Genomic DNA, 13,591 nt, shown 5'->3' with positions numbered 1-13,591 from the left:
CGTCAAACACGAAAAGTGCAGGGAGTCTCATTCAAAAAAACCATTAAAAAATCTGCAGGAAGGAAGCTTCATGAGTATAAAAATAACAAAAAGACTTTTCCTAGGTTCTGTTTGAACCTTACCGTTGGACACTTGAACCCCACAACTGAAATCGTTCAAAATCTTGCAGCCCCTTTCCCTCATAAATGAGGACAAGTATGAATCGTGGTACATCCAACTTAAGCCAATTATTATTAACTAGATCATGTAAATATGGAGATTCCACGTGAACCACATAAAATTTTCAAATACACACAAGACAAAATATCACTAGGGATCAAAACAAAGATGGCTTTACTTGGTGGCAGATGTCAGCTATTTCATGCCTTAATGAGGCGCTTGTCCTTAAATCCTTGCAATTTACCGACAGTCCTTTTGGTTTTTTCATTTCATAAACATTTCAAACTTTAAGAGAATTTATATTATTAATTCTCACCCTCCATCCCTCACCTCTAAGCTCTAGCCAAGGATTAATAATAGCTAGGCCAAGTTCAATATTTCAAGACCAGAATAAATTAGGGGGTGAAGAAAACGACAAGCTTAGATAATAATTGAAATTCTCGGCTGATGAATGTGACAGAAATGCATCCAATACAAAACATAAAGTAAAAATGTCATTCCACAACCTATTACAAACAACTCAATGATTAGTTTGCTTGATTTAATTATTTTGCTTTATGAAGTGAACTTAGCTTATTAATCTTATGTTTCTCATCTAGTTCACTTCAAATCTACTGAGTGCTATATTTTTTTTAAAAAAAAATCTCTTACACCGTATTTGTAAGGAATAATCTCTGAACTAAACAAATTGTGTATAACAAGAAGAAGAAGAAGAGAACAAAAACGGCAGGTTGTTTCTGTCTGGTGAACAACAATAAATCAAAACGTTGCGTTTTAGTAATGAAGAGTTGAAGCAAGCAACTCAGCGACACGTGGCTACAGAGTCGGTGTTATCTTCTTTTCTACTGGTGTATATATATGTAATATACAGGTTGTTCTAGGGTTAGCAGAAAATTTGGGGATCTTGTTTTGTTTCCTGATTTCAGAGAGAGAATTCCAGAGAGTGAGAGAGATTGTACAAATCCAGTGAGAGAGAAGAAATCTGTAAAGAGAGGTTTACTCTGGGTGTTCCTTTGTAAATACTGTGCGATTTCTTTGGGTAGTCTCGGGGTGTTTGGGATTTTCTCTATTCAAGCTTGTAATCGTGAGATCTAAGTTGTACTCTTCTTCTTGATAGTGGAATAGCTCTTGTGGAGGAGCTCAACAGGATGTAGGTCAAACATTTTGGCCGAACCTGTATAAATTCTGGTGTTGTGTATTCTTGTTTATGTTTTCTCTATTTTTCTGTTGATCTTCTGGGATTTTGGTGTTAGATTCGTTCTAATAGTGGTATCAGAGTCGACGGTTAATTGCCGATCGCGAAAGGCTCATAAAGGTTTTAGAAGATCCGACGGTTCTTGAGGAATCTTAGAGAAATCTTGAAGAATGGGTACTGCGAAGTTTGAGCTCAAGATGTTTGATGGTACTAGTGATTTTGGGCTATGGCGGAAGAAGCTTTGAGGCTTGAGCGATCTTGGTCCAGCGGAAAGTTGCTAAGGCTCTCGGCGACATGAAAGAAGTAACGGGGATTGAAGCGGAGAAAGAGGAGATGCTGGAGATAGCCCATTCTACCATCATATTGTACCTTGCGAACAACGCGTTAAGGCAAGTCAACGACGAAGATACGTCAGCTAAGGTGTGGCTTAAACTAGAACAACTCTATATGACTAAATCCTTAACAAATAAAATCTATTTGAAAGAGAGTTTGTTCAGTTTTAAAATGGATACTACTAAAAGTCTTGAGAAGAATCTTAATGCATTTAACAAGATCGTGATCGATCTTGCGAATATTGGGGAAAAGATCGAAGAAGAGAATTAGGCAGTTATTCTCCTGATTTCATTGCCTGAGAACTTTAGGGAAGTCAAAAACGCCATTAAGTATGGTCGTGACAGCCTCACCCTAGAGAATGTCTTGTCTGCTCTGAGGTCTAGGGAGTTGGAGATCCAAAAAGAAATGGTTCAAAGGAAGGACACCAATGGAGATGAGGGTTTGTTTTCTAGAGGCAGAACCCCTAAAAGGGAATTTGGGAACAAACCCTTCTCTAGATCCAAGTCAAGGAATGATTAGAGGAAGTGTTTCTTTTGCAAAAAGCCAGGGCACATAAAGCGGTTTTGTAGAGAATGGAAGAAGAAGGAGATGCAGCGATGGCAAGTCAGGATCATGGTTATGATAGTCCTGAGATATTGGGTGTTGGAACAAACAGAGGAGAGTCAGAATGGATCCTGGATTCTGGCTGTACGTACCACATGTGCCCACATTAAGCCTGGTTCTCAAACTATGAAAGAATTGATGGTGGGAAGGTCCTAATGGGAAACAATCACTCATGCACAGTAATTGGATCTGGAAACATTACTGTGAGGTCAAGTGATGGTAGTTATCATGTTTTAAAAAATGTGAGACACATCCCTGAGTTGAGAAGGAATTTAATTTCCTTAGGATCATTGGATGATGAAGGATATTCATATAAGGCTCAAGGTGGAGTCTTGAAGATTCTTAAAGGGGCCTCGATAGTGATGAAAGGAGAGAAACAACATGGTCTCTATGTCTTTAAAGGGCAAACAGTAACAGGGACAACTGCATTGATCATCAGAGAAAAATCCAAGGTTGAAATATGGCACAGAAGGTTGGCCCACGTTAGTGACAGAGGGCTACAAGAGTTAAGTAAACAGGGACTACTTAGAGAGGACAAGATAAACCAACTAGACTTCTGTGAACAATGTGTTAGGTAAACTGTTAGGAATGATGTCCTAGAAGTATAAGATGTAATAGGATATTTATTATTTATTTAATAAAAGAGTTTATTCATCATTTTATGTGTATATATTCATGAATATTTTATGAAAAATAATAAAAATTTCATGATTATTTATGTAACCTTAAACATTGTATATAAGTGTTATATACGAGAGGATAATGTTTAAGGATAATAATAAAAAAGTAATGTTCATAATGACTTTAATTAAAGTTCAGAATCTTTAATTAAAACATTATTAATACATATCATTCTCATTTAGAATGGAACGGTGTTATCCGCACTGTTAATATAGTGAGATATTGAATGAGTGTATTTCGCATAATGAGATTATGTGGAACAAGGATACAAACACAATATGAATTTCTAATAATTTCGTTAAGTATAGAAATTCTAATTGAGTCTACCGATGGTTATATATAGGATGGTCTTAATCCTGAGTTCTTAACAGACTCCTATTTATGGATTTGTGTCTTTTGATTTACTCGGTACGGATTCTAAGATCCTGAATCCTATTCCTTGTATTTTAGAGATATGATGAAGTAGGTAGTCGGGAATGTTATTACACGAGATGGAATCCATTCCTTCTTAAGAAAGAAGTAGATAAATAATTCTCTTGAGGGTTGATTCGGTACTTGGACCAGTAGGAGCTCCGATTCATGAATGTGTTTTATGAATCACTGTCCATTAGAGAATTAATGGTACTCAAGGATAAAGAAGTAATTAGAGAGGTTAACGAATTTTACCTTGCTCTAATTATGAATTATTTATGGATGATTGATCTATATGCAATGACTATATCAAATGGACACTTCACAGTTTAGAAGTAATTTATGTCTATAATTTTGAGAGTGCAATTCTAAGTTTATAGTAGAGTAACTATTGGAATTAATAGAATTAAATAACTAATTAAAGCGTTTAATTGATTATTAATTTTATTGGAGCTCGGGATTATATGTCCATTAGTCCCCGCGTCGTCCTAGTAATTCTACCAGACACAGAGGGTAAAATGGGAAATTTTAGAATTAAGGAATTCTATAAATTAAATACTCGAAAATAATTAATTGAGAATTAATTATTATTTAAATAATGTGATTATTTAAATTTGAATTTGAACACATCTAGATTTATCCATTTAAACTTATTTGATAAGTTGTTTAATTTAGAATTCAAATTAATTTAAGTTAGACTTAAATTCGAATTTGAAATTGAAATAAAATTGGACTACATGATAAATGATGATTTTCTCTTCCTTCCCTATCCAGTATTGGCGCCACACACAGGGATAGGAATCCCTAGCATGGCCGGCCACAAGGGATAAGGGATAGAGGAGATTTTGTTCAAAATTCAAATGAGAGATAATTGACAAGCTTTATCTTGGAGATCGAGATTGGATTCCTTCTAGAAGTTTGACTTCTACTTTATAAATAAGAGAATGATAGAAAATTGTGAAGACAATTTTTGAAACAATTTTTCTCCCCTAATAGTTAAAGCTGGCCGAAATTCTCAGAGTAGAGAGGAAGGACAAATTTTTTCTCCATAAATTCCACATCGTGCATGCGTTGGTGTTTGTGGAAATTTGAGTGTTTCTTGTAACCCGTTTTGTCTCATGTGTGCCCACACACACATATTCGTGGATTCTAGGAATTGACATGAAAGGCATTGGTTTTCTAAACACAAAGCTTTAGAGCATGGATTGTTCGAGGTCAAAGAACTCAAGTTATCATCCGAGTCAGCCTCCAGGTATTTTTCCTAATTGAGTTCTTAATAAATGAATTAATGAGATTAATTTATTCGTGCATAAATTAATATAATCTATAGATATCTCAAAGGTTTTATGAAAATTTTTGTTATACACAATCCGCCTCCCCGCACCACGCTTCCACATCCGAATTCGATTCGGAGACCAACATAAACAACATAGGCTCAAGTTCACATCATCAACGTACAGAGCAAAAGGGCCACTGGATTACGTGCATGTTGATCTATGGGGACCTAAGAGACTTCTAACTCATGGAGGATCAAGGTACTTTCTTTCTGTTGTTGATGATTTTTCTAGGAAAGTTTGGGTTTATTTACTAAAAACTAAGGAAGAATGTTTCAATAAATTTAAACAAAGGAAATCCTTAGCTGAAAACCAAACCGGTAAGAACCTAAAGGCCCTTAGAATAGACAATGGCATGGAATTCTACCATGATCTGTTCACAAAACACTGTCATGATTTAGGAATCCTAAGGCATAGAACTGTTAAGAAAACACCCCAATAGAATAGGGTAGCTGAAAGAATGAATAGTACATTGATGGAAATGGTCAAATGCATGTTATTTAGTTTAAGATTAACTAAGTCCTTTTGGGGTGAAGCGGTGACTACTGCCTGTTATTTAATTAGCAGATGCCCCTGCAAACCAATAGGACTAAAAACCCCAGAAGAGCTTTGGACTGGAAAACCACCTAACCTAGGAAGCCTAAGAGTTTTGGGATGTGCTGTGTATGCACACCAAAAGGAAGGCAAGTTAGACCCTAGGTCTTTAAAATGCATTTTCTTAGGTTATCCAGAGGGTGTCAAAGGGTATATGCTGTGTATTAGAGATGGTCCTAGGCACAAAATTATAATCAGTGTGGATGTTATTTTCAATGAATATAATATGCCTTATTTAAACCAAGAAAAAGATATTGATGTAGTTTCAAATGATGCAGGTCTAGGTACAAACTCAAGAAAGGAGCTGCCAGTTGAGGTGGAGACATCAAGAGCCACCAGATCAACAAGATACAGGGCAAGAAACGTTACAGCAGCAACAACCTATACATGAAGATCCTGACAATCCCACAGCCGACCCAGATGAAGAAGTTCTAGAACCTGCAGCAACAGAAAGACTAGCAGATTATGTGCTTAGTCAGGATAGACAAAGAAGGCAAGTGAAACCACCTCAAAGATTTGGCCATAGTGAACTTATAACATTTGCTTTGAGTTCTTCAGAAGATCTAGAGATAGAAGAACCTAAAACCTATGAAGAGGCCATAAACTGTCCACAAGCAAATAAGTGGATAGCAGCAATGAAAAAGGAAATGTCATTCTTAAAGGGGAATAATACCTGGGTGCTAGTTGACAAGTCAAAGAAGCATAAACCAGTCTCATGTAAGTGGATCTTTAAGATCAAAGAAGGAGCTGCAGGGGGGAACCAAAGAGGTTCAAGGCAAGATTGGTTGTCAAAGGATTCACACAAGTTGAGGGGATTGATTATACTGACGTTTTTTCTCCAGTGGTTAAGTATAAAACTATAAGGACCAGAAAAATTGGGAATTGGAGCATATGGATGTAAAAACTGTTTTTTTGCACGAAGACCTAAATGAGACCATTTATATGATTCAACCCCCTGGTTTTGAGGTGAATGGAAAGAAAGATAATGTGTGCCTCCTAAAGAAGTCCTTGTATGAATTGAAACAATCCCCAAGGCAATGGTATAGAAGGTTTGATGGACATGTGACAAAGGCTGATTTTGAAAGGAGCAGCTATGATTCTTGCCTATATCATAAGAATGCGGGTGCCAGAAATTCAGTGTTTCTTCTACTATACGTGGATGATATGCTGATTACAGGAGAAGACTTGAATGACATAAAGGAAGTCAAGAAGATGTTAAGTGTAGAGTTTGATATGAAAAACCTGGGGCAGGCAAAGGAGATCCTAGGTATTAACATCAAAAGAAATAGAAAGGAGGGGATGTTATACTTGTCTCAAGAAGAGTACCTGAGAAAGGTTGTAAGAAAATTCTCTATGGATCAATCAAAGAGGGTTACTGTCCCATTGGCAGGTCACTTTAAGCTATCTGCAGAACAGTCTCCATCAACTGAGAAAGAGAAGCTGGAAATGGAGAAAGTGTTGTACTCAAGTGCTATAGGCTCACTTATGTATGCCATGATCTGCACTAGGCCTGATCTTGCCTATGCCGTGAGCATACTTAGTAAGTATATGGCTAATCCAGGTCAAGAGCATTGGACTGCCATGAAGTGGGTGCTCAGATATGTGAACAACACTTTGAGTTGTGGATTGGTCTACAAGCAAAGGTCTTCCCACCTCAGCTTAAAAGGGTATGTTGACTCAGACTACGCAGGTGACAGAGATAAAAGAAGATCTACTTCAACCTTCATGATGTTGCTAGGAGGAAATTGCATAAATTGGAAGGCTCAGTTGCAGCCAGTGGTTGCTCTCTCAAGCACTGAGGCAGAGTACATGGCTGTAACTGAAGGGTTTAAGGAGGCTATATGGCTGCAGGGACTTTTAAGAGAACTGAAGATGTTGAAAGGAAATGCCACCATCTACTCAGATAGTCAATCTGCGATTCACTTGAGTAAGAATCCAGTCTACCATGAAAAGTCTAAACATATTGATGTTAGACACCATTTCATCCGGGAGAAAATTGAAGAAGGAATAGTAGAATTGGAAAAAGTGGATACAGAAGAAAACCCCTCTGATATGGCGACAAAAGTAATACCAGCTAGCAAACTCCAAAAATGTATGGAGTTGCTTAGCGTTGGAAAAATGTAGATCAGAATGGGAGAGCAATGATTCCACAAGGAAGCTACAAGTTTACTTTAGAGATTAAGGTGGAGTTTGTGAGGAATAATCTCTGAACTAAACAAATGGTGTATAACAATAAGAAGAAGAGAACAAAAACGGCAGGTCGTTTCTGTCTGGTGAATAGCAGTGAATCAAAACGTTGCGTTTTAGTAATGAAGAGTTGAAGCAAGCAACTTAGCGACACGTGGCTACAGAGTCGGTGTTATCTTCTTTTCTGTTGGGGTATATATATGTAATATACAGGTTGTTCTAGGGTTAGCAGAAAATTTGGGGATCTCATTTTGTTTCCTGATTTCAGAGAGAGAATTCCAGAGAGTGAGAGAGACTGTACAAATCCGGTGAGAGAGAAGAAATCTGTAAAGAGAGGTTTACTCTGGGTGTTCCTTTGTAAATACTATGTGATTTCTTTGGGTAGTCTCGGGGAGTTTGGGATTTTCTCTATTCAAGCTTGTAATCGTGAGATCTAAGTTGTACTCTTCTTCTTGATAGTGGAATAGCTCTTGTGGAGGAGCTCAACAGGACGTAGGTCAAACATTTTGGCCGAACTTGTATAAATTCTGGTGTTGTGTATTCTTGTTTATGTTTTCTCTGTTTTTCTGTTGATCTTCTGGGCTTTTGGTGTTAGATTCGTTCTAACAGTATTTTATAATTTGAAAACATTTGAGGCCCTTTTGGTTCATAAGTTCTAACATAAAGTTTGAATACATAAATTTAAATTTTTTATGAGACCAAACAGTGTGTCTTGACTTGTAATTGAACCTATAAAACAAATGGATAATTAATAAATCAGGTTTACTTCAAACTAATTATTCCTTATAATCAAGTATGTATAGGTCGGACTTAAGTAGCATGTCTTGGACTCAAATTGCCACCCCTAGAAAAGATATACTATGGTTTAGAACTATCAATAATTTGATCAGAAAAAAGGTCTTTCTAGATATATGTATCTATATCCAAGATCGAAACCAGGTAGTATTAGTAATTCGTTATGTTGTGAAATTTGTCATCACCATTTCTTGGTTGGGGCATTAATGCCAATGAGCATGCCACTCCATGGTCCCCTATGTATATACCATGCGCGCGTGCAAGTTTCTGAACCATGAAATCCTTTCAGTAACACACGCTTGCTGCTGGAGGCTCATGACTTGCCGTCCAATTCAACATTCTTTTCTTAAACGACACTGCAACGGCCTTCACATTTGTTGGTCATTTCACACTTGCATAATTTAGCATAAACGCTTAAATGTCTAACATTTTCTTACTCGTAAATCCAGTTCTAATACAAAATTAAGGAAAGCCAACACGGCTCTACTAGGCTCTTCCAACAGTAAGTTTTCATTAACAAAAGCATCCGAGACTAAAGATTAGGCGCACGTCGATAAAGCCAAATTAAGGAACAAAACGAATCGGTATAATGTGGTTTGCGGATACGTTGGATTAACATCAATGCTTAACATGGTTAGACATTTACAAAGTATTGCTGATTAGTCCTTAATTACCACCCCGATATATGTCCCTCTATTTATAACGTAGTTTGTCACATGCGAAATCTAGAGCATGTGAACTAGGCACGGGCTTGTACAGACCTGTGCCACTGTTATCTTGTGATACTCTCATGACCTTAACCTTTTATTCCATTATTTTGGAGAAGAACCAAATATCAAATAACACTGCAATCTTTCCCTCTTGAAAATAACAATATTCTGAAGCATCTAAAACTTGTGGAATGGAAGATAGTAGTGCCATCAATGTCGTTAGCCTCCTGGCTCTGTTCTCTCTCGCATGGCCGCTCTTTGTTGCTTCATTTGGTAACTACATTAACTCTTCTAATGATATATATATATATATGCTCTTTTCTCTCATTGGTTTTTATAAGTCAAAATGTTTTTTCTATAGCTATATGACCTCTGAGTGATACTTTAAAAAATAATGCAGATGGACCTTTATATGATTTTACAGCTTACACTGAGGTAAGTGGTTAAGACAGTGGTAGTACTGCATGAAAGTTATATTTATATATGTATATATTATATTTATTGGGTGAATTCATATCATATAAATGAAATGAAGAATGAACTATGATTAGGAAGTTGGGTTTTTTTTTTTTTTTTTTTTTTCAGTGTAAAGCAAAGCCAGAGGGGCCACTATACAGTGGAGGGATTCTGAAAGGGAAAAGGCCTGCGTCAGTTGATGGCAGCGACACTGGTCTTGGTGACTCTGGTGCTAGTAGTGGTGTTTATTCGCCTGCATTTCTACTGCGCAATCTCTCCCAAACCACCGTTTATTGTTTCTCCAGTTGGGTTTCTCTTTCATCTTCATTTCCTCTCTGAAAAAATTTTAACTCTTCTAGTTGTCAGAATACAAATTTCCTAGATTCTCCAAAAAAAAAAAAAAAAAGCTAAAAATTCCGTTGCCGGGACTTGAACCCGGGTCTCTCGGGTGAGAGCCGAGTATCCTAACCAACTAGACTACAACGGATTGTTGCGTTTTCCTTAAACTTTATATTATTTATTGAATATTTGGTTCACGGATTTAGAGAACCATTTTCGATTTACATGTGTTTTTTATAAGAAAAAAATACTATGAGAGAAAATACTGTAGTGAGTTACGAATTATAATTCGAACCATGACATGAATCCTCATACTAAACAGGCAAACACCCTCTTAAAGACTATACAATTGACTCTATCCGCTCATTTCCCATATTCTACAATTGGCTCGGCAAAACTCAGCCCAGAGTAGAAACAGCTTGGGACATCCAAGCCATTTGAACAGTTTTTGGCATGACCAAAACAACAAAATGCCATCAACATATGCACACCACTAGACTTTCAACTTTTTTATCACTAATTTTTGTGACATAAAGATGACAGCAGAATGACTTGGCTAGCCACAACCTGCTTTGGTGGTTAATCAACAGGTTGGGTGAAGATGGAAGGTGCACGTCCAGCTCTCATAAGGGCAAGTCTGAAGACAGAAAATGAGACTTATGGCTGCATAGGAACTGTTTTGGCTAGGCCTGGATGCTGGTCATTCATCAAGGGTGGATTTACTCTTAATTCACCCTCTAATTTATCAATATTATACTTTGAGGTAATTTAATACTTCTTTTCTTGTATTTATTCTTCCCTCCCAAAAAAGAAAAGAAAAAAAAAAAGACTCCTGTCTTGGCTTTACAGAATTCGGACGACAGAGAAATCAACGTAGCAATTGCAAGCCCTTCACTTCAACCATTTAGTGATCAGCAATGGAGAATGAATCAGCAATACATAATCAACACTGTAAGTAGATAACAGCTTTTTATTCTTAACTAAACCACAACTTGACTATGATACCGAAGTGTTTCTCTTGAAGGCATTAAGGACTCCAACTTTATGATAATTGCATGAATTTTCAAAGAAACAACATGTTATATTTTTTGTAGAAAAGGAAGCGTGCTGTGACAGTCCATGTCTCAAATGTACAAGGAGAGAGGCTACAAGGAGCTGCAGTTTCCATAGAGCAATTGTCAAAGGATTTCCCATTTGGCTCTGCAATAGCAAAAACCATCCTAGGAAATTTGCCTTATCAGGTATTTACAACAGAATTGACACTTTTTACCTATCGGTGAGCTCAATTATCTATGCATAATTACTTGGTTTTTCTTATAAACATGTTTCAGAATTGGTTCGTTGAGAGATTCAACGCGGCGGTTTTTGAAAATGAACTCAAGTGGTATGCAACAGAACCTAAACAAGGAAAAGTTAACTATACAATAGCAGACAAGATGTTGGAGTTTGTTCGCGCGAATAAAATTATAGCCAGAGGGCATAATATATTCTGGGAAGACCCAAAGTACACGCCATCATGGGTTAGGAATCTCACAAGTTCCGATCTACAATCGGCTGTGAACTCAAGAATACAAGGTCTAATGAACAAATACAAGGATGAGTTCATTCACTGGGATGTTAGCAATGAAATGCTTCACTTTGACTTCTATGAGCAAAAGCTAGGCCCCAATGCCACCCTGCATTTCTTTGAAACGGCGCACCAATCCGACCCTTTGGCGACACTCTTTATGAATGAGTTTAATGTCGTGGAGACTTGTAATGATATGAATTCTACTGTTGATGCATATATTTCAAGGCTGAAAGAGCTCAGAAGCGGTGGTGTCTTTATGGACGGAATTGGTCTTGAGGGGCATTTTACAGTGCCAAATCCTGCATTGATGAGAGCTATTCTGGATAAGTTGGCCACATTGGGGCTTCCTGTTTGGCTTACAGAAGTGGACATCAGCAATACCCTTGACAAGGCCACACAGGTGAGTTTGAGCTTCCGAGAATTTAGTCCATTCATGTTTTGACATGTGTACACTAAGAAAAAAAACGTAACACCACTATTGGAGATGCGTTTGACACATATGTGACAGTATATAAAATAAAATTATCATATAAGAGCGTGATTTGCAATTAGTCTTATATTTTTCTATATGGCGATCTATTGTTTGTCACACACGGTGATACATCATTGGTGATGATGATGCCTGATAAATGTCACTCAACTTCTCGAGTACTAGTGGATATTACTCTGAATGACTGAATTCGTTCTTTTTTTTTTTCTTTCTAAAACAGACTATTTACTTGGAACAAGTTCTAAGAGAAGGCTTTTCACATCCATCTGTTAATGGGATAATGCTTTGGACTGCTCTACATCCAAATGGTTGTTACCAAATGTGCCTCACTGACGACAATTTACAAAACCTCCCCGCTGGTGATGTAGTTGACAAGCTTCTAAAAGAATGGAGAACAGAGAAGTTGGAGGGTGTGACAGATGAGCATGGATCATATAGCTTCTTTGGCTTTTTAGGTGAATACAAAATTAGTGTCGATTACGGAAACAAAACAGCAAGTTCAACATTCTCACTCAGCCAAGGTGAAGAAACTAGACATTTCAGCATTCAGCTGTGACCTATACCAATACGACTTTTTTTAAGGTTGACAAGAGAAAAAATTTTATAGATTGGTTGCCAATTCACTTAGCGTACAGTTTTTTCCTCCTCTTTTTTTTTTTTCACTCCTTTTCGTGGAGGAATGAGCCGTCGTAAGGAGATGTGTTAGGATTTTAGTTGGTAATTTTTTACAGCGGTTTTTTAGGAAAATTTAAAAAATAGGTTTGAGAAGATGATGACGTGTTGAGTAAGTTTATTTACCATTTAAATTTTAAGATAAAATGATGAGTTTCAGATAAAATAAGTTGTTAAAAAGATAAAAATAATGAGTCAAAGTTGTAAAGAAAATTTGACGAGATAATCCTAGTTTAAATTGAATTAAATTAAAATTCGATTAAAAATTTTTTAAAAGTTTTGAGTTGTGCGTTTTTTATAAATGATAATATGCAAAAGACATATGTGAAAATAGAGCAGAGATCATCAAAGCATAATTGTTGAGTTCGGATTTTAAATTCAAGATCAGTTAATTTTACAACAATTCGTGGAACAGATTGTGTGGCAATTTGAATTTTGAGTAAGCGTGGATATAATTATGAAGATAATTTAAATTTCGCTTGGATTGTGTCAACATGAAGATAAGGAATATAAGTTCTATAAATAGAACTCAAGACCATTCATTCTGTGGGCTTCTTGAGTTTCACGCATTATGTTTTGAAAAGTTCTCATTATCATTCTTCGGGAGAAGATGTTTGCAGTGTTGAAAGGAGTTCAACTGTTTATCGTTCTTCGGGAGAAAAATTTAAAGCTTTCAAGAGAGAGCAACCTGCTTGATGAAGAGATTTCGGCATACAGTTTTGAAGATGAGTGATACTCGTTGAATCAAGTCATCTAGTTGATTCTAGGCGGCGGCGACAAATTCAAGAGGGAGTATTTATTTGTATAAATCTGATTGGTGTTTGTAATCGTTGAGAATTAGTGGATGATTTAATATCTGGGCATTACCCCGTGAATGTAGGTAGTTACTGAATCGTAATACCAATCTCGTGTGCTCTTTATTCTCTGCTCTATTTTCCTGCTTGATTGATAAACGGATCTAACAAGATGTTTCAAAAGCATGTTAGTTTTTTTCGTCATATATTTAACACTTAGTTCACAGATAAATCGAAACTGAAACAAAGTAACAGATTAGTAATGAAA

General features: G+C 36.7%; 1 protein-coding gene and 1 non-coding gene across 3 annotated transcripts; one reads left to right on the top strand and one right to left on the bottom strand.

The window, feature by feature from the left end:
* The first annotated feature begins 9,407 nt into the window (after positions 1 to 9,407).
* On the top strand, positions 9,408 to 13,386 carry LOC21407703 (anti-sigma-I factor RsgI6). 2 transcript variants are annotated; one of them, XM_024161644.1, is made up of 8 exons: positions 9,408 to 9,437; positions 9,588 to 9,762; positions 10,388 to 10,560; positions 10,647 to 10,748; positions 10,892 to 11,038; positions 11,129 to 11,767; positions 12,078 to 12,378; positions 13,140 to 13,386. In XM_024161644.1, exons 3-8 carry the CDS (start codon positions 10,399 to 10,401, stop codon positions 13,223 to 13,225), a joined length of 1,437 nt encoding a protein of 478 aa, XP_024017412.1. In that variant the 5' UTR covers positions 9,408 to 9,437; positions 9,588 to 9,762; positions 10,388 to 10,398; the 3' UTR covers positions 13,226 to 13,386. The 2 variants fall into 2 exon arrangements, with proteins under 2 accessions (XP_024017412.1, XP_024017410.1); XM_024161642.1 differs by lacking the exon at positions 9,408 to 9,437 and having other exon boundaries at positions 9,736 to 9,762; positions 10,334 to 10,560.
* TRNAE-CUC lies at positions 9,873 to 9,945 on the bottom strand. The gene has a single exon. It is a non-coding gene; the product is annotated as a tRNA-Glu (tRNA).
* Positions 13,387 to 13,591: the final 205 nt, after the last annotated feature.

The sequence above is a fragment of the Morus notabilis genome, unplaced genomic scaffold (assembly GCF_000414095.1).
Source record: "Morus notabilis unplaced genomic scaffold, ASM41409v2 Scaffold137, whole genome shotgun sequence".
NCBI lineage: Eukaryota > Viridiplantae > Streptophyta > Magnoliopsida > Rosales > Moraceae > Morus > Morus notabilis.
The sequence above is the reverse complement of the archived record's forward strand: the minus strand, read 5'-3'. Positions and strand labels throughout refer to the sequence as shown.

Excerpts from the sequence above, each read along its gene's own strand:
- LOC21407703 (XM_024161644.1), top strand. The coding sequence starts at position 10,399 with ATGGAAGGTGCACGTCCAGCTCTCATAAGGGCAAGTCTGAAGACAGAA. Across the intron at positions 11,768-12,077 it reads CCCTTGACAAGGCCACACAG|ACTATTTACTTGGAACAAGT; the intron begins GTGAGTTTGAGC and ends TTTCTAAAACAG. Across the intron at positions 12,379-13,139 it reads AACATTCTCACTCAGCCAAG|ATGTTTGCAGTGTTGAAAGG; the intron begins GTGAAGAAACTA and ends CTTCGGGAGAAG.